The sequence below is a fragment of the Cucurbita pepo genome, chromosome 8 (assembly GCF_057944985.1).
Source record: "Cucurbita pepo subsp. pepo isolate OVF chromosome 8, ASM5794498v1, whole genome shotgun sequence".
NCBI classification, from domain to species: domain Eukaryota; kingdom Viridiplantae; phylum Streptophyta; class Magnoliopsida; order Cucurbitales; family Cucurbitaceae; genus Cucurbita; species Cucurbita pepo.
In genome coordinates, this window is record NC_141805.1 from 2,202,315 (window position 1) to 2,225,849 (window position 23,535).

At 36.0% G+C, this 23,535-nt stretch overlaps 5 protein-coding genes across 17 annotated transcripts; 3 read left to right on the top strand and 2 right to left on the bottom strand.

Moving 5' to 3' along the window:
* Positions 1-5,622: 5,622 nt before the first annotated feature.
* On the bottom strand, positions 5,623-14,581 carry LOC111800418 (glutathione transferase GST 23-like). Of its 7 annotated transcripts, none has more exons than XM_087125905.1 (7): positions 12,844-13,302; positions 12,540-12,745; positions 11,697-11,760; positions 11,340-11,509; positions 10,383-10,538; positions 9,870-10,292; positions 5,623-5,913 (listed from the first exon to the last, which is right to left on the bottom strand). In XM_087125905.1, the coding sequence occupies exons 1-4, from the start codon at positions 12,977-12,979 to the stop codon at positions 11,367-11,369; spliced, it is 549 nt and encodes a 182-aa protein (XP_086982031.1). In that variant the 5' UTR covers positions 12,980-13,302; the 3' UTR covers positions 5,623-5,913; positions 9,870-10,292; positions 10,383-10,538; positions 11,340-11,366. The 7 variants fall into 7 exon arrangements, with proteins under 7 accessions (XP_086982031.1, XP_086982030.1, XP_086982029.1 ...); XM_087125904.1 differs by having other exon boundaries at positions 11,242-11,509; positions 12,844-13,300; XM_087125903.1 differs by lacking the exon at positions 5,623-5,913 and adding an exon at positions 14,273-14,581 and having other exon boundaries at positions 9,984-10,292; positions 11,242-11,509; positions 12,655-12,745; positions 12,844-14,109.
* YUC7 (YUCCA 7) lies at positions 7,262-9,205 on the top strand. Its single transcript, XM_023684104.2, has 3 exons — positions 7,262-7,954; positions 8,157-8,528; positions 8,721-9,205. The coding sequence occupies exons 1-3, from the start codon at positions 7,262-7,264 to the stop codon at positions 8,946-8,948; spliced, it is 1,293 nt and encodes a 430-aa protein (XP_023539872.2). The 3' UTR covers positions 8,949-9,205.
* On the top strand, positions 14,472-16,600 carry LOC111800415 (putative glutathione S-transferase). The gene is made up of 3 exons (XM_023684101.2): positions 14,472-14,611; positions 15,571-15,960; positions 16,088-16,600. The coding sequence occupies exons 2-3, from the start codon at positions 15,652-15,654 to the stop codon at positions 16,457-16,459; spliced, it is 681 nt and encodes a 226-aa protein (XP_023539869.2). The 5' UTR covers positions 14,472-14,611; positions 15,571-15,651; the 3' UTR covers positions 16,460-16,600.
* A 743-nt stretch (positions 16,601-17,343) lies between these two features.
* LOC111800413 (uncharacterized) lies at positions 17,344-19,172 on the top strand. The gene is made up of 2 exons (XM_087125908.1): positions 17,344-17,716; positions 18,618-19,172. Exons 1-2 carry the CDS (start codon positions 17,462-17,464, stop codon positions 18,849-18,851), a joined length of 489 nt encoding a protein of 162 aa, XP_086982034.1. The 5' UTR covers positions 17,344-17,461; the 3' UTR covers positions 18,852-19,172.
* Positions 19,173-19,410: 238 nt separating this feature from the next.
* Positions 19,411-23,246, bottom strand: ING1 (RING/FYVE/PHD zinc finger superfamily protein). Of its 7 annotated transcripts, none has more exons than XR_015422082.1 (8): positions 23,088-23,246; positions 22,275-22,346; positions 21,896-22,083; positions 20,949-21,012; positions 20,730-20,829; positions 20,372-20,537; positions 20,168-20,300; positions 19,411-19,550 (listed from the first exon to the last, which is right to left on the bottom strand). XR_015422082.1 is itself a non-coding variant. In XM_087125896.1 (8 exons), the coding sequence occupies exons 1-7, from the start codon at positions 23,113-23,115 to the stop codon at positions 20,173-20,175; spliced, it is 729 nt and encodes a 242-aa protein (XP_086982022.1). In that variant the 5' UTR covers positions 23,116-23,246; the 3' UTR covers positions 19,411-19,550; positions 20,168-20,172. The 7 variants fall into 7 exon arrangements, 5 of the variants coding, with proteins under 5 accessions (XP_086982022.1, XP_086982023.1, XP_086982021.1 ...); XM_087125896.1 differs by having other exon boundaries at positions 20,168-20,283; XR_015422083.1 differs by having other exon boundaries at positions 19,460-19,555.
* Positions 23,247-23,535: the final 289 nt, after the last annotated feature.

Below are 23,535 nucleotides of genomic sequence, written 5' to 3' on the forward strand. Positions count from 1 at the left end.
GTTAATTTTGCTTAAGTTTGGGAGCTTTGAGATTTGGAATTCTGTGTTTCTAAGTGCATTGAATCAGCATTCTTGCATAGTTTATTTGAATAATAATATAAAACACAGGCATGTGCATATAGTTTGTTCTACCCAACACCACTTCTGGTTATAATTTCATTGCATCTTTGTGGTAAAATGCCTGTCTTAGGGAGCCCTTCAACAACAGGTTTTAGAATGCCAATGAACTTTCCCCCTCATACAACAACATTGTTCATTTTGATCATATTTTAGTTTAGAAGCTTCATGAACTCAAACCAAAGCACAACAGGCCGTCCTTTAATGAAAAAACAAATGGGTTAAGCACATGGAGACTTGTTTTTTGTAGCTTCAGGGATTCAAATGGCCTCTTTGTTGTTGACTGCTTCTTCCTCTCCACAAGCCTTAGCCAACTTTTGCTCCATTCTTCATGTGAGACCACATGCATTCCCATGTTTCATATTTGATTCTCTCTCTCTCTCTTTCTTTCTCTCTCTTGAAGGGAACCATTTGACTCTTGGTTTTATATTCAGAAAACCATTTCAGTTATTACAGTTATGGTGGTAGTTGCATTTGTTTTTATTCATTCATTCATTCATTCATTAATTAATCAATGAGTGTTCCTCTGATTTTGTGGTGGCTCTGTGAACCAATTGGATCTGATCCTCAAAGGAATCTCTTTGGTCAAAGAAGAATTGAAAACCGACAGACCAACTCTATATTTTCCTTCACCTCTTTTCATATTCATTAATGATTATCCAACTGCACATGATTCTTCATGATTCTTCCTGCTTTAGTAATCAATGTCAAGAACTACTTTGATTTTGTTTTGGCTCATCAAATCTACTATACCTTTTCGATACAACATATACTCTAGTCCATTCAAAAGAACTAATCGAGTAGTCGGATATAACTGTTGGTCATATGAGTTCTAGCTTCGAATCTTTCGAGTGGTTAGATATAACTGTTGTTCATATGAGTTCTAGCTTCGAATCTCTTTGAGTAGTCAGCTATAACTGTTGTTCATGAGTTCTAGTTTCGAATCTCTCGAGTAGTCAGATATAACTGTTATTCATACGAGTTCTAGTTTTGAATCTCTCAAATAGTCAGATATAATTGTTGTTCATGTGAGTTCTAGCTTCAAATTTCTCGAGTAGTCAGATATAACTGTTGTTCATACGAGTTCTAGTTTCGAATTTCTCGAATAGTCGGATATGATTGTTGTTTATGTGAGTTCTAGCTTCAAATCTCTCGAGTAGTCAGATATAACTGTTCATATAAGTTTTAGCTTCGAATCTCTGAGTAGTTAGGTATAACTTTTGAATCTCTCTAATAGTCAGATATAGCTATTGTTCATATGAGTTCTATATTCAAATCTCTCTAGTAATCAGATATAATTGTTATTCATACGAGTTCTAGCTTCGAATTTCTCGAGCAGCCAGATATGACTGTTATTCATATGAGTTCTAGGTTCAAATCTTTAACAATGAATCTAGACAATCATTCTACCATTTTTGTTCACTTCGAGTGACGAAAAAACTCGTATCACGAGGAACAATATAGAACAATTTGATTTATAATTCTATAGACTCATTTCATATGGGTACTCAATATCAAGGAGAATATCTCTAATATGAAGCATTAAAAAACTACTAATAATTAAAAATGTCAAAATTATTGTCATACTTTCAACTCATTATTAATTTAATGTTCGTACAAAAAAAATAATCATTTTTTTTTAGAACATGAATCAAGAGAGGTATGTCATATTCAATAGATAGATCTCTTTATATAAGAGAGCGTTTGATCTATATCGAAGGAAACGCCTGACCTGACCTTATTGTTAGGTCATCTTATTTCGGTGCACAGTCAGATTTTGACTTTCGAGAACAAGATTCATAGAGAATATAGCCGATTCATTTTTCGTTGCACAGTCAGATTTTAACTTTCGAGAACAAGATTCATAGAGAATATAGCCGATTCATTGACGATCAGCATATAGGGATTGGTTGAAGGAGAAAGATTTAATAGAATTGTTGGCTTCATTCAATCAAAGTTTGCAGCCTTCATCAACCGAATCTAATCATCGAAATTTGCATAACTTTTAATAATTTCAATTTTAATTTAATAAGAGTTTTAAATTATTTAAATTCACAAATTCAAACCCAACAAATTAATCATTCCAAATTAATCTCTTTTCTTTTTCTTCAATCTTTTTAAAAAACCCTTTTTAATTCAAAATAATCTCTTAATTAAACAACAAATTAATGATTGGAAGAGAAATAAATGATTGAAATCTCATGTTTTCAATTTTAATTTGAGGCCAAATGATTGTTTGTTTGGGTACCCATCAATGATTTACAAGTTTATTCAAATATCAGTTCACATGGAAATAAATAATTAAATAATAATAATAATAATTCCCGATACCCGATACGTTAATTATATTTCCCTTTTGATCTTTAATTTTAAAAGCTCGGGTTATTTACTTTGATCTTTACTCTAATCCATCTATCTATACATGTTTATCTCGAAACTCGAAACGTTACTATTCATTGAATCGAAAGAAATGATTAAGAAACGTGCATTATTCGGGAATAGTACAATTAATGGTTTAAAAAAATGGAATTATTGATAATGATATGGTTTAAGGGAAGGCATTGAATTGAATTAAGATGTTAATTAGGCATGAATTTCCATTTTCAAAGTGTGTTGGGTGGTGGGATTGTTAGCCTTTCCCAATGCATGTTTCCATGTGACCCATCATATGACATTAATATTCTAACCTTTTTGGCTGCCAAGATTACATCAAACATTCCTTATTTTCAGCTCTTAATTTTTACAACGAAATGTTAATTGTGCGAGATCCACGTAGATTCGAGTAAGGAACGAAACATTCTTTATAAGAGTGTGGAAATATCTTCCTAACATTTGCATTTTAAAACCATGAGGCTGATGACGATATGTAACGGGTCAAACTAGACAATATCTGCCAGTGGTGGGCTTGAATGGTATCAGAGTTAGGCACCGAGCGGTGTACTAATAAGGACGCTCGACCCCAAAAAAGGGTCGATTGTGAGATCCCACATTAGTTGGAGAGGAGAACTAAGCATTCTTGATAAGAGTATAACAGCCCAGATCCACTGATACCAGATATTCGGTTTCCACACCTTATAAATGGTGGTTTGTTCTCCTCCCCAACCCTTTTGGGCTTTAAAACGCGTCTACTAGGGGAAGGTTTTCACACCCTTATAAATGGTGATTTATTCTCCTCCCTAACCAATGTGGGACATCACAAAGAGTGTGAAAACCTCTCCCGCATTTTAAAACCGTGAGATTGATGATGATACGTAACGGTACATTAAATATGAACAAAGAAACTAACACCGAGGTCTAGAATGAACTCTAAAGTGAATCTTAATTTTTTTTTTAAATGTATTTTTCATTTGAAACATCATCAAATATTTACCAGCCACAACACATCACTCACATCCACTACACGTTAAATATTTTTAAAAAAATAGGGTAAGGTTGAATTGTAACCTTATTTTCAAGTTGAGTTGAATGCAGTGCCCCAACCAAAAAAAAGTCAACCCGCAGACCGAACCAAATTTTTTCTACTAAATTTTCCAAATGATCAAATTAGTCGAGTTATCGGATCATATGAGCACTCTTAATTTTAGGTTGTTCGGGTTATTAGATCATATAAACACCCGTAATTTAAACAATATAATATTAACATAAATAAAATAGAAGAAGTCAAGTATGATACGTGTTAATTTTGATATGTATAATACAATTAATTTCCCAAAGGAATAATGGCTTTTGTGTTCCCAAATCTCAATAACCCTAAACCATTATTTATTTCAACCTTCTCAACCCCTTACATGTTCCAAAAACAAGACCAATTTTTCGATTCACTAGTGCTCGTTTTAAAAATGTAGAATCATCGTGGCCCGTGATAGCGATATTCGAGAGAATTCTAATATACATCTCCCCGATAAGTCATTAAGAACCTCCTACTACTGACCGCACCATGTTTTTTAGTGGTAGACAGTAACAAGATACCTATCAATTGTTCATTCGATAAGGATTATCGATGAAAGAAAATAAAGTTAAAGGAAGAAATAGCTACATACATTGACACAGTATCACTCCATCAAACTTAGCTACAAGTGTCGTACCGTAAACTAGGGGTGTTCATATGACCTGGTAATCGAACCAACCTGGACTACTCAACCCAAACTATAAAGATTAGGTTGGGTTAGATTTTTTTTCGATTTTAGTTAGGTTGACTTTTTGAAAAACCGAAAATTCCGTTCGGTCTGTAGGGTGACACTTTCTTTTTTCGAAAATAGGGTTACAGCCCAATGCAACCCTACTTTACTTTTAAAATGTTTGATATTTGAGCTTTATGAGATTGTAGTTATTAATGTAACATGTATGGTGGATAAATATAATCTTTTTTAAATAATAAAAAAAACAACCCGATAGCTCAACCTGAGTTGGGTTTCGTTGTGAACTCTATTCGGGTTGCTCGTATCACTAATCCAACAAACCCAAAAGTTCGAGATGATCCAAAAGAGTTTTTTTTTAACCTAACCCAATCCAACCGAACCTGTGTACAACCTTAAAGTACAATGCAAACACTACAATACTGTACTTTCATAAACTTAGTTTGAAGCTTGTTTCTACCCGAACTTATATGAATAATAGTGGTCGATATTTTATTGGTTAGGCTTGAATTTGGTACCCATTTTATCCATTTATAGGTGGTGAAATTATGATACTAATTAACTTCTTAATTCACATCCCTAAGCAAGCAAGCCCATTCAAAAATAAATAAAGAATTTAGGAAGTAGAGGTGGACCCAAATATGAATTAAAATATATTTGCATCGAAAAAATACAAATTAATTGGTGAGAATATAATAAATTCCCAATTTTCCAATAATATATATATATCCTCTTTCCCAAAATACCCTTACATTTGTTCAAAATTACAATATTACCCTTCACTTTTTTTATAAACGTCCATTGAATCAAAAAACCGTTAAAAGGCAAATAGTCAACATATCTAATGTCATTTTTCAAAATATAAACATATTGGTACCACTATATCATTCTAGGTCATTTTATATATATATATATATATATATATTTTTTTTTGTCCAAAATACAAATAAATTACTATTTTAAAATAACTCAATTGATTAAGACATATATTTAAAAGATCAGAGGTTCGAATTTCAGTCATAAATTAAAAATATATATAAATAAATAAATAAATATATATATATATATATATATATATATATATATATATATATATATATATATATATATAAAAGGGTTAAAATTATAATGGGTGAAAACAATTGTAGAGATAGTTTTGTGAATAAAAAGTGAAGCAATTCCAAAGCAAAAAAGAAAAAAGTTTTTGTATGGTGGCTTCAAATTCCAATAGGTTTCTATGAGTAACCCAAGGTGGAAGGTTGACATTATTATAATTTTGCACAATTTTTTTCAAATTATTATTATTATTTCTTAATCTTTTATACTTACGTTCTTGGCATAAGAGTCGTGTTTTCGAGCCATTGGGGTATGAATGAGAATCTATGTAGAATTTATATATACATCATATCAAGGTTATTGTTTTCTAAACGAGAACGAGTATAGAACTTAATATGATATCACCGTAATTTAGTTCCGGTGAAAAAGGAATAAGAATTTTCGAGGACTACCTAATCAAGAGAAAAGACAAAGCTGAGAGTGGTGATGGAAAGATCATACCAATAGGATAAAACACTTCTTCTATTCATTTCCTTGATATTTCGCCCGTGAAGTAAATCATTGCACCTATAGTCCAACCAATTGGGAGAGAATCAATAAATTCCTGTTCAGGAACGATTTATCAAAGTTAATTTCTGACACATAAGTCAGGAAAGCTGTTAAAAAGTGGCTAAAGCACACGAAAAAGAAAATGATAGCTACCTGTTCTTCATGCATATTGCAATTAATAGAAAGGGTAGAGAACCGACTTAGTAGTCAACGTCGAAAAATAACTTATGAGAGGGAGACAGATCGAATCAAAAGGCAAAGGAGATAGCCAACAAAAAGAATTTGTACAAGAATTGAGTATTAGGAGGAAGTTGATGATTCTAGGGAATTGATGAATCTTCATGAACTTGCTGTGTGGACCATTTGAACTTAAATGACACCAAAAGAGACACTAACATTGAAGCAATGGTAACCACTACAGGTGACTCATGATCAAGACCTCCACATATCTCAATCATCAGGAAGCTTTTGGATCAAATAGACAACCTAGAGCTATTCCATCACCCATCATTTTACCATATTAGCAGATCTCATATCGGTTGAGGAGGAGAACGAAACATTCTTTATAAGGGTGTGAAAACCTCCCTAGTAGACGCGTTTTAAAAATATTGAGGGAAAGTTCAAAAGAAAAAGTCCAAAGACGACAATATTTGTTAGCAGTGGGCTTAGGTTGTTACAAATGGTATCAGAGCCAGACACTGACAATGTGTTAGCAAGAAGGCTGAGCCCAATAAGGGGTGGACACGAGGCTAGGTGCCAACAAGGACGCTGAGCTCCGAAGGGGATGAATTGTGAAATCCCACACAAAACATATTTTATAAAGATGTGAAAATCTCTCCCTAACAGACGCGTTTTAAAAACCTTGAGATAACCCAAAGAAGACAATATCTACTAGTAGTGACTTTGGACGGTTATAGAAAAGGATTCCTTGTTTGAGTCATTTCAAGTCCAAGTTTCTAGCTAAGATCATAGAATAAATTCTCTAAAGAATCAGAATAAGTTTGAAAGAAAATCTTTGGCAAGATACAAGCAGCACAAGAGAGCCCCTGGTTTACAACTTCTAAGCATTAACTATTAAAAAATCTCTCTCTGTTTAGCATAAAATATGGGTTTAAATCAGACAAAATAAATGCTTTGGACCTCAGAAGAAAGAGACCACAAAGTTTATAATTTCTTTTTGTTTCTCCAAATTCACATCACATGCTTCTCTCTCATTTGGCCAAACTCTTCTCTTAGCTGCCTATTTAAGCACTTCCAACGCCTTCTTCCCCTTCCACACATTCAGCTTTCTCCATCTTAAAGAAAAGTACACTATATTCTATTCTATTCTCTTCGACCCCCTTTTAAATTTATCCTCTTTTTCTTTCTATCCATCCCTGTTAACAACACACACAAATACTATTATGACTCATAACAGTACTTGTATCAGTATCCCTCCATTGGCTCACACCATTGATGATGGCTTCTTTGATCATCGGTGTATATGGGTCAATGGACCGGTGATTGTCGGAGCAGGACCATCTGGGTTGTCTGTGGCTGCAGCTCTCAAACAACAAGGTGTCCCATTCGTTGTCGTTGACCGAGCTGACTGCATTGCCTCTCTTTGGCAACACAGGACCTATGATCGTCTCAAACTTCACCTTCCAAAGCAATTCTGTCAACTTCCTAACTTCCCTTTCCCAGAGGAGTTTCCTGCTTACCCTTCCAAGTTTCAGTTCATTTCCTACTTGGAATCCTATGCCAACCATTTTGATATCACCCCACGTTTCAATGAGACTGTGCAGTCAGCCAAGTATGATGAAACTTTTGGCTTGTGGCGAGTCAAAACCGTTTCGTTGAGTCCAAAGCCAACCGAGGTTGAGTACATTTGTCGGTGGCTGGTTGTCGCCACCGGCGAGAATTCTGAGAAGGTTGTGCCAGAGTTTGAAGGGATGGAGGAGTTTGGTGGCCATGTTATGCATGCTTGTGACTACAAATCTGGCGAGGCTTACCATGGCAAACGGGTGCTTGTTGTCGGATGTGGGAACTCCGGCATGGAAATCTCACTTGATCTTTGTAACCATGATGCCAAGCCATCAATGGTGGTACGAAGTTCGGTAAGTCAACTTAAGTTACATCAAATAACTCAAGCTAACTCACTTCTGATGTAGATTTATAAAGTCAATATGAACATACCTCAACGAAAAAAAGGCATTGGAAACTTTTAAAAGTTGAACTTGCCGTTTCAATTCCATCTAAAAATGAAGCTTTATGTGTTAAATTTAACTTGAAAGTTGTATACTTTATGTTGATCCACAGGTTCACGTATTGCCAAGAGAAATACTTGGAAAATCAACTTTTGAAGTAGCAATTTCCCTGATGAAATGGCTGCCACTTCATATGGTCGACAAGATGCTCCTGATCATTGCCAGACTTGTTCTTGGGAACACTGAGAAGTATGGACTTAAAAGGCCATGTACAGGGCCTTTGCAGCTGAAAAACGCTGCTGGGAAGACACCAGTGTTAGATATTGGAGCGCTACAGAAGATAAGAGCAGGAGAGATCAAGGTGGTGACCGGAATCAAAAAATTCCGAGAAGGAGCAGTGGAGCTGGTCAATGGAGAAGTTCTAGAGATTGATTCTGTAATTCTAGCTACTGGCTACCGCAGCAATGTTCCATCTTGGCTCAAGGTCAGCAGGTTTTTTAATAATATTTGAAATGGGCTCTCCTTTTAGAGTCCATGTGACAGTTATGGAAGTTGGGTTCAGTTTTTTAAGTCTCTTTTATGGACCATTACCCTTCAGTTCTTCTAAATATGTGCCCAACTTGAGATCTCTTCTGTTTAGTTCCTTACCCTAAAACTAGAGTATTTGATTGCACAGGAAAATGAGTTCTTTTCCAGTGATGGGATTCCAAAAAGTCCATTCCCAAATGGGTGGAAAGGCAAAGCAGGACTCTACGCTGTTGGGTTCACGAGAAGAGGCTTATCAGGAGCTTCATTGGACGCCATTAATGTAGCTCAGGACATTGCCAAGAGTTGGAAAGAAGAAACAAAACAGAAGAGAAAATCTGTAGCAGCTCGCCATAGAAGATGCATTTCACATTTCTAATAAAAGTGTTGGGTTCATCTTGTGAAGAACAGTAAACCAACAAAACAAAAACAAAAACAAAAACAAAACAGAAACAAAAGAAACACATTAGCAGAGCCCTCCTCCCCCTACGAATTCCTTTCTGTATAAAGGAAGATGAGGCTTATTGTTTTTCTCCTTACTGTCCTATTGACTATCTCTTTCTGGATCTACCTTGTTGTAATTGTAAACTTTCTTTCCTCTCTCTGTTGTAAATCCAACACAACCTGACCCACCTAGGAAATGATAATAAATAGCATTTAATGGGCTCCACAGTGGATCCACAATGGGTCCGTTTACAAAAATGTGGCCCCTCAGGTCCATGATTCCCCCCAACATAACAAATCTCCACTAAGGGATCTCAGTTTTGGTCTCACAATGAAAAAATGGGTTTCAGGGTTTTCTGTCTCCATGTTGCTTTGCACATGGTCTGAGCAGAGAAGTGTAAACCTTATCTTAGTTCTTAGTTTCTACATGTGAACAAATCTCTCTAACCACTACAAATTTTCAACGGTAATAATGTAACAGTAGATATTGTCCTCTTTGGGTTTTCCCTTTTCGGCTTTCCCTCAAGGTTTTAAAACGCGTCTGTTAGAGAGAGGTTTTCACACCCTTATAAGGAATGTTTCGTTCTCCTCTCCAACCGATGTGAGATCTCACAATCCACCCCCCTTGGGGGCCCAACATCCTCGCTGGCACACCGCCCGGTGCTTGGCTCTGATATCATTTGTAACAGCCCAAGTCCACCACTAGCAATATTGTCCTCTTTGGGCTTCCCCTCAAGGTTTTAAAACGCATCTACTAGGGAGAGGCTTCCACACCCTTATAAGGAATGCTTCGTTCCCTCTCCAACCAATGTGGGATCTCACAAATAAAGATCTCAGCCTTCAAACCAATCAGTACCTGATAAATGCAATGCTCCCTCTTTTTTACTCTGCTTGAAACCCAAAGTCCATATGCATCTTTCTTAACTGACACAAAAAACAAGCCACAAATCAGAATTCACAGCCAATGAAATGAACCATAACAAAAGACTCACATTTCTTCAACATAAGGTTCTACATTGCAAATAATATGTTTTGTGCGTGCTAGAGAGCTTAATGAGTCAGAACAGTTTCAAGACTTAAGAACAAAGACGCGACAATTCTCGAGTGGGGAACGTTAAAGGAGAAGACAACCCATATGACTTCCCATGCTGTTGATTCAACCAAACATAGTGATATAACTCCATGGCCCATTTAAATGTTCTTCAGCACCACAAACTCAAAGCTTTTCAGGAACCAATTTGTAATTCGAACTGATCATGATCCTTCATGAACATGTTATCTGCATCCGTTTGATTATATATTTCAGTCAAGTAGACATTAATGTTCTAGTTTATTGCAATACATAAAGCCAAACAACATGAAGTCCAACCTGCAGTCTTTGTCAAAATCCCACTAGAGCTTCCAATGTTCTCATAAAACCGTGCAACCTCTTACAGAGACATCAAGCTACCATAGAGAAGAAAACACATGGGGTAGTAACTACCCATAACATTTTCCTAGTTCTTCATCAAAAGCCCATCCCTTCCTGTAATAAATGATAAATAACTCAGTTGGGATAATGATGGTAAGTGACAATTTTACCATTACCCAGCACAAAGTTCAGGAGTCTGAGGAAATACTCACTGGTTTAGAAACCATGGTATATCCTTCATACACCTTTTATTAAGGCTTCATCTACTTTATTAAGTTTCTTTTTTGTTCTGATTTGACATTTATGAACAGTACCAAATATTAAATTATTAGAGATTCTTTCCCTCCTATGTTTTCTCCTTTAAACCCCTTGAAATTTTCATTCAACTCCTAATCTTTTACTTTATTTCTTGTTTATTATGATGGGTATCGTTTGGACTAGTCAAGCCATTCGAGATGAGCATTTGTTCAAGCTAGATTAAGGAAGAAGGGCATGTCTGTAACAGCCCAAGCCCACCGCTAGTAGATATTGTTCTCTTTAGCCTTTCCTTTTAGGGCTTCCTCTCAAGGTTTTTAAAACGCGTCTGCTAGGGAGAGGTTTCCACACCCTTATAAGGAATGTTTCGTTCTCCTCTCCAACTGATGTGGGATCTCACAATGCCTATCTTCCAAAAAAAATCTTTGAAAAGAAAGTCCTGCACTCTTCCAAAACGCTGAAGTAAATTGAGCAAATGCTCTTTACTACATTTTGTCGTCTGATCCTATAAAAACACTACTTGTAACTACAAATATGTCGAGACAAACTTGAAGTCTCTTACATGTTGAAAGGATTCAATAAACAGCCCAAATAGCCCATAGAAAAAGGTGGATGATTCAGGGCATGAAACAAGAAAAAAGTAGTGGAACCAAAGCTCACAGCAAGAATCTTGAAAGTCCGGTGACATTATTTCATGGCTCCAAAATCAAAAGAGCCAGTAATACAAGTGCAAATGTCATCTATCTCTGTAAAGCATACGATCAATTTCACCATTCTGGTTGTACAAATCCACCATCTTTTTAGCATATGTAGGCTCATGCTTATCGGCTCTGCAGTCGATAATTCATTGTCAAAAATAGGAAAAGGAAACAGAAATGAAAAGGATCCTTCATAGACAGATTAATCCTGTGAATAACGAGCAAAGTCCAGACCATTCAGGCCAATCTAAAAACAAGATAATGAAGTTTCTGCATATACTGTAATGCAAGTGTATCATAGATGAAGGGGAAATTTTACCAAGTTCAGACAAAATGCTATGATGTCCCAAATAATTTTGGAGCAGGCTGTGAAGGACCTTTCCCTGAGAGTAAGAAGAACACAAGTAAAACAGTACTCTGCTTGTGCCTGAGCAGATTTATAGTAACACATGAAAAAAAACAAGTTAATCGTTAATGATGTGTCTGAAAGCATGATTTCGTAAACCTAACGGACGAAGGAGGGTATGGCAAATGGAAAGGATGATTTAGTAACTCTTTCTAGGCCTTGTGGATACAGTGGAACCATGCCAGACTAATTTGTGGCCAAGAATGCACCCACCCTTTGCCTTAAGCTATCGACTAAGTTGTGAATCTTGGACTGTTCAGCATACATTCTTGGTTGGCCCAAGTTAACCGCTGGCAATAGTTTTGAGAGACCAATTTCAATGTTGTTAAATGATTTTTATGAGGAAAAGAGTATCATATTTCCTTTGTATATATGAATTAAATACAAGGTATTCTTATACAAGAGAAAGCTACTAATAACAAATGTATGCAACAAGATCAACTAAGAACAGAGTAATGAAATGAAACAATGACAAACAAATGACTGTTTTAGAGACAATTACATACAAAAATCCCGCACCATATTCAAATGAAGATTGTGAAGAAATAAGAATGAATAGCTTTTGTGGTTTGTTAGTTGGTTCTATCTCGGTCCATCCATTGGTTTGTTCAGTTTGCTTTTGCAGGATTACAAGCTCATCATGGAGAGGCCTTTGATGTTTCTTCCTACTTTGATTCATGTCGAATTTGGGATAATTATCTTTCTCAGACATATTCTATTAGCAGGAAATTGGTTTGCGTAAACCTAGTCTCTTACCAATAACCTCAACAAACAAAAAGGAACAAGAATCAAAGCCATAAAATGCAAAGAACCGCCTCTTCCCGCCAAATCCATATCGTAATCTTCACAAACAACGAAGCTTAGATTGAACCTGCAATGTTCTTTGGCAGGATCGATGCCTCCAGGAGGAATCGGTCTGGAGCGTTCCCAGAGTTTTACTTGCTTCGGTTCCGATTTTCCATCTGTTCCATAACAATCAAACGAACTCTTACTCTGAAACACAATCATATATCCATATGCGGCGGAATCGCAAGAACGACAGAGAGATTTATGAACTTACTTCGAGAAGAGGACAAGGATGAACAAACGATGGAAAGTGAGAGAGGAACAAACGTATATTCATTCTGCTGGATAAATCGCGAACGATCAGTGTATAGAAATTCGAAAATCCACCCATAAATGAAATTTGGATTCATGGATCTCGAAGATTCAGCTTCGTTTTCTTGAACTCTTCAACTAAATCGACAATTTTTTCATCTCAATCGCGTTGTTTATGGCTCAATATTGGGTTTTTTTTTTTTGTGCTTAAGCTTATGATTTCATACATTCCCTATAGATTATTTCGCAGGTTATTTGGGATTAAATTCATCGACTAGGTGTGGAAAGGTATGATTTTTTGGATTTTTGGATCGAGTCTTATTGATGAACGTCATTCAAACTCGAGAACGGGTCGAGATATCTTGTTGCATTGGCCTAACGAGCCTTTTTCCGACACAAGCTTAACGTGTCGGAATATGTAGGACAAAAAAACTGACAAAATATGTGTAGGGAGATCTAAGTCGTCTCGATACAAGCCATTGCGTTGGTTTTTTCATTACAAATAGCTTCCTCGACGAATCTACGTCGATGTTTTTAACCAACATTCCGTTTTGATCGAGAGAAGCTTTTGGATGCATCTTTTGTGGTCAGCTTCGAAAAAACGTAAAAAAATTATAGCGGAAAAAATAAGTAGTCCCTAAAGTTTGATTCGTTTATAATTTATTCCAATTTAGTCTATTTTGTAGTAAATTTTATATCAAATTTTAATTTTTATTATTTTATTTATGTCATTAATTATAATGTATAGAGATTATATTGTTATAATGATTAAATTTAAAATTGAAATTAAAAGTTTACTTAAATTTTAAAATAAAAATTATTGATTTAATATTATTTTTGAAGATGGAAAGGGTTAAATAAAAGGCAACTAGTTTGGTGGCGGAAGCAGTTCCTCACGGCGGCGCCGTAAATGTAGCACCATTTTTTGGTGGTCGGGAATGTGATCTCTGATGACGGCGGCGGTTCGGAAACTCTCCGCCCATGCTTGAAGGCGAGGGAACTCAGGGCCTTCAATCAGCTTCATATCCAATACCTCTTCCAAAACCTTCATCCACACTGCGATCCATCCGTACGTCAAATCCACCATATTAATCGCATCTCCTCCGAAGAACTTCCCGCCGCCGCCGAGGCCCCGCTCCTCGACCGTCCTCAGCACTTCCAAGCTCTCTCTCCTCGCCTCCTCTTTACCTTCCCCTCTCGCCACAAAAATCCTCCTCATCGTTGCTTCCTGTTCCATATTCGCTTGTTTGGTTCAGGTAATTTAAGTATTTATTAAATTTTTTTGTTTCGATTTGGTAAATCTTCGGTCAATTGAATGAGTTTTTTCTTCAAAATGCCTTTAAGAAACATTCATAACATCATTATTGACGAGTTCTCTGCGGAATGATTACCTTGTCCTCTATGAATTTGATCCAGAACCGAGCGGCGGCTCTGTCGAGAGGATCGATCGGTAGCAGAGGCTTTTGCGGCCAGGTCTCATCGATGTACTCAAGGATGATGGAGGATTCGCAGATCGGCTTTCCGCCATGGACGAGCACCGGAATCTTCTTGTAGACGGGATTGTAGTGAAGGAGAAGAGGGCTTTTCTTCGTCAGATCTTCCTGTACGAACTCGTAGGGTATGCCTTTGAGTTCCAGCGCCCAAACGACTCTGTTACTGAAAGGACTCGCCCAACTTCCATGGAGCTTCACTTCTCCCATCCTTCAATGGAGGAAATCTGAGACGAATCGGTAACACTTCTGGTTCCTAATTTCCATTTCGCCGACGTTTTCTGATTTAGGGTTTAAGGAGTGGAGGAGTTGGTGAACCGGTCAAGTCACGCAAGTCAATTTAAAAAATGATCAAATTTGAAATTTCAATTATAAATAAATATATTTTTTTAGGTATAAAAGCTATGTTTTAATATTAAATTTTAAATTTTTAGAAATTATGGTTTATTTTTATTTATTGCGACGTTTTATATTTTTTAACAGAAATTATTCTTTAAAAAAATATATTAAAATTGAGAAAATGTTCGATAGAAAATTAATTATTATTTTTAATTAAATTTTAAAAAATAAAATGGTTATTTAATAAATATTTTTTAATCATACAAAAAAAATGTCATTAAGATGAACTCTATTTGTAAGTTTATTGTATTAAAAAAGCTGAATTATAATTTTAATTATTGAAACTTAAAAATATCTCTTTTTTTTTAATTTTATTTAAAATTCAATTTTTTAAAAAAAAAAATTGATAAACATTTGGATACAAAAATAAAAATAAAAAATTATGATTTTATCCATTTAGGTATATTATTCAAATTTAAATTTAATAAATTAATTAATTTTTTAACTTACTACAAAATTAAAATTAAATATAAGAATTAAAAATTTAATAACGTATTATTTAAATACATCCGACAAATCGAGTTTATAATTTAATAATAATAATAATAAATAATAATAATAATTTGTATATAATATTTCTTTTGTCTACAAATCCCTTACGTAAGCTCTTGCGTTTGTTTAAATATTTATTAAATTAGGAGTTTATCTCTAATTTTTTTATTTATACTTATATATATATATATATATATATATATATATTATTTATTTATTTATTTATTTATTTATATTTTTTTAAAGCATGATTTATTGATGATATAATATCATATTTTGTTGGACTTTCGGATCATTGAATCGTGCAGCCCAAGAAAGGGTACCAAAAAAAGCACTATAAAAAGCGGTTTCCTTACTCCTTCATTTTCAACTTGAATCCTCCATTGAAAATGGCAGAAGTGAAGCTCCATGGAACTTGGCCGAGTCCTTTCAGTTACAGAGTGATTTGGGCGTTGAAGCTCAAAGGCATTCCCTACGAGTACGTAGAAGAAGATCTCTCCAACAAGAGCCCTCTGCTTTTGCACTACAATCCGGTTCACAAGAAGATTCCGGTGCTCGTCCATGGCGGAAAACCGATCTGTGAATCCATGGTCATCCTCGAGTACATCGACGAAACTTGGACGGAGAAGCCGCTGCTTCCGTCGGATCCTTTTGAGAGAGCGACGGCGAGATTCTGGATGAAATTCATTGAGGATAAGGTAAAATCATGATTCTGGTTGATTTTCGATCCGTTTGAAATTAAATGAATGTGTTTATTGTTAAATCGAAATTAAGCGAATGCGATGGAGGGCGCTAATTTGATGATCGGAGATTTGGTAATTTTAGGGCCCTGCGGTTTTTATGATATTCCGTGCGAAGAGTGATGAAGAATTGGAGAATGCTAAGAAGCAGAGCTTAGAAATGCTGAGAACCGTCGAGGAATGGGGATTCCGCGGTGGCGATGGCAGAGAGAGGAAGTTCTTCGGCGGAGATGAGATCGGAATGGCGGATTTGGCGTTCGGCTGGGTTGCGCACTGGATAGGAGTGGTTGAAGAAGTGGTGGACGTCAAATTGCTGGACGCCAACGAGTTCCCTAAGGTGTATGCTTGGACTGAAAGATTCAAGGATGCGGCGGTGATCAGAGATAATCTACCGGACCGAAACCTAATGGCGGCAGCTTTCCGGCGACGGAGGGAACAATTGCTCCAATCCACTTAAATTACCAATTTGGTATTATAGTGGGGTGAAAGTTAAAATTGGATATTTAATTTTAAAAATTAAAATTTCATCCCAAAATTTGATAAAATCTTATTAATAGTCCCTAGTGACTTTATATATATATATATAAAAATAAAATTTTAATTTTTACAATTTCCGCCCGACAACCCACACAATCGACCTGAGACGAAGAACAAGAGAAAGTACAAGAAGGGCACCGAGACAGAGGAACAACGAGCGCCATGTCCACTTTAAGTATAAGCTTTCGTGGTTTTCCTAACATGTCTCGTATTAATGAATGCATTGTCTCTTACTTATATATACATAATTTCTCTATGATTAGCGGATGCAAAAATCCAACCGTCAAATTTGTCAATGACTATGATCGAAATAGGAAAAAAAGACCGAACAAACACCAATCCCGACCTTGGTCCCCTCTCGCTCTATTGTTTTTACTTTGTTTCTTGGTTCATTCTTAGCGAGAGTCGATTAGGAAAAATGACAAAAGTATCCCCAACCTATTGAAATATCATCACTAGCCCAATAATTGTATGAGCATCTACATATTTTACTAGGTCAATAGAGTCAAACCCAATAATTGTACGTTTTCATCCGAGAAATTTCAAACAATACAAAGTTATTCTACCGAGTGTCTTGTATTATCTACTCGATTGGTGTTAATAAAGAGTATGAGTGTTTAACACAACCCTGACCAACGGAGGTATATGCAGAAAAGACGAAAATAAACAAAAATAAATACTTAATTTCTCTCTCACAAAACTTTATATATATATATCGAAAATTCAATAAATTCTCTAATTAAAAAGCTAACTAAGGCGCGAAAAGTGGCATAAAAATTAAAATTGCAATTTAATTTTTATTAATTGAGCAAGAAATTGAACAAAAAACTGATCAAAACATCTTCACGTTAATCGGCGAGCGTTCATCCTCTTCAAAACCCTTCTCCTTCAATCCTATCTTTGTCTCTCCAGCTTTGAATTCATGGCGCATAGCGGCTTACTCGGAGGCGGAATACGGTGGAAAACAAGGAAGAAAATGCGAGAGAATGTCTCCGATGAACGAGGCCAACAAAATGGAACCCTAAATGTTCTTCTCCAAGACCCTTTCGAGGTTTTGGGTTCTGATCTATTAATGGCGATTCTTGGCTACGTTGATTCACGCAGCGTGGCACTTTCTCTTCTTGTCTCTCGATCTTGGTATGGAATTGCTTCCAGCGATTCCCTATGGAGTTCTAAGGTGTGCATCTTTACTCTCATTAATTCGTTGATCTTATGGTGCTTTTGATTTTGTTCGATTCTCTGGAATTGGATTTTGTATTTGATTTTTTCTTTGGTCTTAGTAATTCCAGTGCTAATCGAGTCGATTCGCTCGTTTTTGCTTATAGAAATACGTTCATCTGTTGTAGAATGGGGTTCTGGAATCCTATGATTTTCATTCTTTTGTGTAATCTTTTCTCACATTGGGATTTGAATCTTAAATTTATGAACTCTGCTTCTGCTGAGTTGAGCCTTTTCTACTTCGATGGATCATCACGAACTGCATATAAGAAGTGCTTTCACTCCAAACCACTTTGTACAAAAGCCATTATTAGGTACTGAATCTTGTCGTCATAAGATCCTTCAGAGAAATACTGAAACGGCCCAAGCCCACCGATAACAGATATTGTCAGCTACTTTTCCTTTCATACTTCCCCTCAAGCTTTTTAAAACACGTATGCTAGGGAAGGATTTTCACACCCTTATAAAAAAAAATGTTTGTTCTCCTCCCAAACCAACGTGGGATCTCACAATCCACCCTCTCGTCCTGGCTGGTACTCGTTCCCTTCTCCAATCGATGTAGGACCCTTCAATCCACTCTCTTCAGGGCCCAGCATCCTTGCTGGCACACCGCCTCGTGTCTACCCCCTTCGGGGCTCAACCTCCTCGGTTGCACATCACCCGGTGTCTGACTCTGATACCATTTGTAACAGTCGAAACCCACTGCTAGATATTGTTCACTTTGGATTTTCCCTTTCAGGCTTCTCCTCAAGATTTTTAATACGTGTCTGCTAGGGAGAGATTTCCACACGCTTATAAAGAATGTTTCATTCTCCTCCCCAACCGATGTGGATCTCACACCATCCATGGTTATGCATAAGGGATTGAAGATTGGAGCTGATGACAGAGTATGGGGTGGCCATGAATGCTGCTTTTCCACAGTAACCACCATTGTTGGTGATGGGAAGATCAGAGAACACTATGTGAGGATTAACAGATGGCCAAGGATGTTGGTGTCGAGGAATGAAGATTGGAGCTGGGAGATGTCGAATCACTTCACCTCGTACTCGAGCATAGCTGATGCTGAGAAGGATGGTGGGACAGGGCCACTTTGATGTATAACATATGTGATTAGTTCCCTGCTTGAATTTTGTCTTCTGGTAAGACATTAGCCTGGCGAATGCTTGTTTGCTCTTTCTTGTAGAGGCTGCTGTTTTGCTGTGTACAGAAGTTTGGGAGTCATAGGATTTTGTGTGTTTGTAGATAATGCTTGCAAGTAGTAGGGTTTGTAATTAATAAGTTTTCATATTTTAGGAGTGATTTTCATTTCGGACCGTTTATTTACTTATAATGATTTGAACTTCCGACCTTAAAAGGAGGGAGAACATGCTACTAGGGTATAGCTCTTTAATACATTCTTTTTCACAATTGTCTAAGATTAATATTGAACATCCACTTAGTCCATATGGTTTTTTTTTTAAGAATACATGTTTCTAATTTACATTGTAAATTAATCAAAAGTTTGGGACATGATATATATATATCTAAAATATCTAAAAAATATTAGGACGAATCAAATATTCAAATTTTCTACCTCAAGTATCGTTAAATCAAGAAAAAAACACAAAATTTATAAATCTACCATTTATTGATGGATAAGATTTATAAATTGATACCAATCTGAACGTTAGCTCAAAGTACATACATAAACTATAGTACACGAGCACAAGAACCTTCTTGTGGAGTAGATTGTAGGCAACCCCATTTTACCCTGCAACGGAAGGGCCTTGCTCACATCGGATGAAACTTCACTTCTTCCCTCGAAATTTTTTTCGAAATAGGGATTAAATTGTTAAATATTTTTCTAACTTCACAAAACACATAACACATATAAGGTCAATTTATTTCTTGCATGGGTAAAGATTCACTTAACATAATTAATTGAACTCCAAATAACTTTATTTGGCAAACTAATGTACAACAAAAATGAACAGCACAAAAGTGTCAAAATTGGACACTTCATGTCTCCTCTTAACAAACATCCAAAGACGCCTAAGCATCTCTGTTTTTATCCCCAACCATGCAGCAAATCAAATCAGTGTGTTTTACAATGAAAAACAGTGTCATATTTTCTGTATCTTCAAATGGTTTTAAGGCCCACTTCAAATCCTCATGAGTTGACACTTTCTTGAAGAAACTTGATCAACTTCCCAGGATGAGAAGGGGCCTCAAACGATTTGGAGTTACTGCCATAGATTCTACAATTTCAAAACTTTTGTAGCCACTAAAAACCAGCATTAAAGCAAAAACAGTATTTACAAGGATTGGAATTGCAAGTAATTTATGGACTAGCTGAGCAGGATATTCTGCAGTTACATTTGACTTTAATGTATTTCATATAAAATAAGGCAGCACACTGTTGATCTGATACCTGTATTATCTTCCTTTTCGGCGACCTTTCGAGCCCGCACAATCTGAACAGTACCATTTTCCTTTCGGTTGTTCTTTTAGACCAACACAGCCAAAATGAAACCATTCGATCTTGCACTGTGTGAATGGGAAGACTGGCTTAGATTATAGACTCAAACCACAAAAAAAAAAAATGTAAGTAGAGGGGGAAAGGGTTGTCACATACATTAGGGTTATCACAGGCAACCATCTCCCCATAACTAACTTGGTTGCAGAGACAGTAAGTTGGTTCATTTGGATCAACCGGTAATTCGAGTTCCATTCCTGTGGGAGTTGCAGCAGTTGATGCTTCTGTTGCAGCAGCTGCAGCCGCAGTCTGGCCATGCCGGGTTCTGTACAAAATAATTTTCGTCACAGATGATGTCCTATAACTCTTGCCCAACATGCATAAAATAAATGTCTTTGTAGTATATACTACTATTCCCAATTCATCATAAACAGTAATGTAATTATGTATCCTAAAGTAAATGGTGTCTTTTATCAGTAGATAATTTCAACATTAATCATGTAGAAGATGATCTTACTTTTTACGCCCTCCTCTACCACCTTCTGTTCCCCGACCAGATTTTGTACCACCATCCATACTAGAAGCTGGTAACCCACTTGCAGCAGCACTCCCCCTTTCTGCAAATAACCATGATATAGAAGATGGGAGTTGGATCCAAAATGAAAAAGATAAATGTATTTATGCTCCATATTCACTGGAGCATAGAGGATATCAAAGGTGGAATCGCATGCACTACCATGACGAAGCTTTTCATCAAAATTCTTCAAATACTGGTCAAGCTGTTGTATGTGAGTGTCTACCTGAAGCACAATATAAATGAAGAGTGTAGATAAGAATATAAACAATAAAAAGATGGCCTTTCTTTTCCCAGCCAAATAACAAAAGAAAACACACAAAAAAACATCCATAGTTGTAGACGACATAGCATAAAAAAGAAAAGAGGTTTGTCGAAGGTATGATCGCGGTGGTCAAGGATAAGGTACTAGTTTCTATGTCAAATATCAAGATCTGACACTGGTGGTAAAGGATGAGGCACTAGTTTCTGTGTCAGGCATTGAGATGAAAGTGGAGACCTTAAGAGAAATCTGGGAGACTCCCTCATACCTCCTCACTCTAGGGCATGTACGAGTAGGTGACAAGTTTAAACATGAAGTTTCTTTCACAGTGGTTCTTTCCAAACAAGAGGTTAGAGGAGACAAGTGCACGAGTGCAAAACTGCAAACACTAAAAAGACCTCGGTATATCGATTAAATACATTTTGTAAAAATGGTAAGCCTCCATTTGATAACCATTTAGTTTATCAAAATGAAGCCTATAAATACTACTTTCACCTATGAATTCCCTTAAAACAAAGCTAAATTTTTAAAACTATAGAAAGTAGTTTCAAAATTTTGTTTTTGTTTTTGTTTTTTAAATTTAGCTAAGAATTCAAATGTTTTCTTAAGAATGATGGAACTCATTGAAGAAAAATTGGGAGAAACAAGCATATTTATAAAAAAAAACCAAGTGGTTATCAAATGTGGCCTAATTTATCTCTTTTTCTTATATTAACTTGAATTGAGCAGAAAATTAGTGTCGAATCATTATCATGAAGCGGAGAGTGCCTGAGTTCAAAGTCACACTCAATCGACATCATGGAAAAGCAAACGCAACTTAAACAAGTTTCATTGAACTTCCACATACCAAATCATATGCCTGAACGGCAAGGGCAACCTTTTCATCGGCAATTCTAATGCTATGCTTCTGCTCATCAAGAGCTTCATCAGAGAATCGGATGAGTGAAGTATCAGGAGTAATATTTCCACATTTAACTCCCCGCTTAATATCCTCAATTTCTTGCTCACATCGTTGCTCATTCTGTTTCACTAGCCCTGCATTTACAAACATAACAACCTTCTTGAAAGTTAACAGAGAAAGCAGACGTGTAGAGTATAATAACAGTGACATAGGAGGCCATTTACTTTTATTTTGGGGTTATTTCCAAGTCCACCCAACTTCCATAAAAAAAGGATAAAGAATCAAGAAAGGAACAAGAGAGAAACGAAAAAGAAACAATGAATACCTTGCAAACTTTGATCTAAATCACGCAGCAAAGCATACTTCTTTTGAAGAATGTTGGGTAGTGATTCCAGATCTGTGGAAAGGTATAAAACAAAGATGTAAAACACAGAAACTGAATATCTTCAGTTAAAAAGTCACTGAGTGACCCTTTTTTTCTTTTAGTTCGACAATTGATGTTATAATGATAATTGATGTTATATCTACTAAGTCATGCTTGAATTGGCCGGGCGACCCAATTGAATGATAGATGCTTTCAAATCTCTATTTATCATCCTTTTCTCTCCCCCTCTATTTCCATTTTCTTATTGTTAGATGAACACGACCCTCCACAATGGTATGATACTGTCCACTTTGAGCATAAGCTCTCATGGCTTTGCTTTGGGCTTCCCCAAAGGACCTCACACCAATGGAGAGAGTATTCTTTGATTATAAACACGAGTATTTCCCTAAATTAGCCGACGTGAGACTTTCATCATCCAACACTTATCACTCTAATCTTATTGTTAACTTTATCAAACCAGTTTCCTCATGAGTATACAGACACTAACCCACAAAAAGCTTAAAATCCTAAAACCAGAACAGAAAGCAATTAATATAAATCAAGAACCTGACACATTCATCACAAAATTGATCGTATAAAAAGAAAGAAACAGAACAAATCTGTTAAAAGCCCGAATCAAAGACACTAACACACTGAAAACGAAAGAACGAATTACAGTAACTAACGACTAACAGATAATCTAGATAGGGTTTCGAAACTAATCAATCGTGCGAAATTGCAGCAAAAGAGAAGAGGAAATAGCATAATACGTACTGGCTTGAAATTCTTCGAGGAAAGACATGTGAGGAAATTGAAATGAATTCAATGGGTTTTAAATCCTTCAAAAAAACAAAAAAAAAATGTCAGTGAATTTTGGCGGATTTCTGATCTCAGAATCTTCCCGCCATTGATGCAACGACCACCGTGCCCTAGAAATTGAACGGTTTTATACTAGTTGACGGATTTGCCCTTCAGACTCAAAACCTTTTAGTGTTGGGCTGGGCCACTATTCCAACCCATCACCCTAAAGCCCAAGGCCCAGTAAAATATAGATGTCTTATATTTTATTAATTTTCAAAATTTTTAATAATACACTTAAATTAAAAATTAAAAAAAAAAATCCCAAATTAAAATAAAATTTTAAAATGTATAAAAAAAAATTAAAAATTTCTTATAGTCAATATATGATGAAAATAGTTTACGGGAAGGGGAATGAACAGTG

What these genes read in the sequence shown, in the direction of transcription:
- YUC7 (XM_023684104.2), top strand. Translation starts at nt 7,262, where the DNA reads ATGACTCATAACAGTACTTGTATCAGTATCCCTCCATTGGCTCACACC. An exon ending in CAATGGTGGTACGAAGTTCG is followed by an intron (nt 7,955 to 8,156) that starts GTAAGTCAACTT and finishes GTTGATCCACAG; the next exon opens with GTTCACGTATTGCCAAGAGA. An exon ending in ATGTTCCATCTTGGCTCAAG is followed by an intron (nt 8,529 to 8,720) that starts GTCAGCAGGTTT and finishes TTGATTGCACAG; the next exon opens with GAAAATGAGTTCTTTTCCAG.
- ING1 (XM_087125896.1), bottom strand. Translation starts at nt 23,115, where the DNA reads ATGTCTTTCCTCGAAGAATTTCAAGCCA. An exon ending in TTTAGATCAAAGTTTGCAAG is followed by an intron (nt 22,084 to 22,274) that starts GTATTCATTGTT and finishes TTGTAAATGCAG; the next exon opens with GGCTAGTGAAACAGAATGAG. An exon ending in TGATGAAAAGCTTCGTCATG is followed by an intron (nt 20,830 to 20,948) that starts GTAGTGCATGCG and finishes GGTTATTTGCAG; the next exon opens with AAAGGGGGAGTGCTGCTGCA.
- LOC111800413 (XM_087125908.1), top strand. Translation starts at nt 17,462, where the DNA reads ATGGCGCATAGCGGCTTACTCGGAGGCGGAATACGGTGGAAAACAAGG. An exon ending in ATTCCCTATGGAGTTCTAAG is followed by an intron (nt 17,717 to 18,617) that starts GTGTGCATCTTT and finishes GTTATGCATAAG; the next exon opens with GGATTGAAGATTGGAGCTGA.
- LOC111800415 (XM_023684101.2), top strand. Translation starts at nt 15,652, where the DNA reads ATGGCAGAAGTGAAGCTCCATGGAACTTGGCCGAGTCCTTTCAGTTAC. An exon ending in TGAAATTCATTGAGGATAAG is followed by an intron (nt 15,961 to 16,087) that starts GTAAAATCATGA and finishes TGGTAATTTTAG; the next exon opens with GGCCCTGCGGTTTTTATGAT.
- LOC111800418 (XM_087125903.1), bottom strand. Translation starts at nt 14,581, where the DNA reads ATGGGAGAAGTGAAGCTCCATGGAAGTTGGGCGAGTCCTTTCAGTAAC. An exon ending in TCAAATTCATAGAGGACAAG is followed by an intron (nt 14,110 to 14,272) that starts GTAATCATTCCG and finishes AATATGGAACAG; the next exon opens with GAAGCAACGATGAGGAGGAT.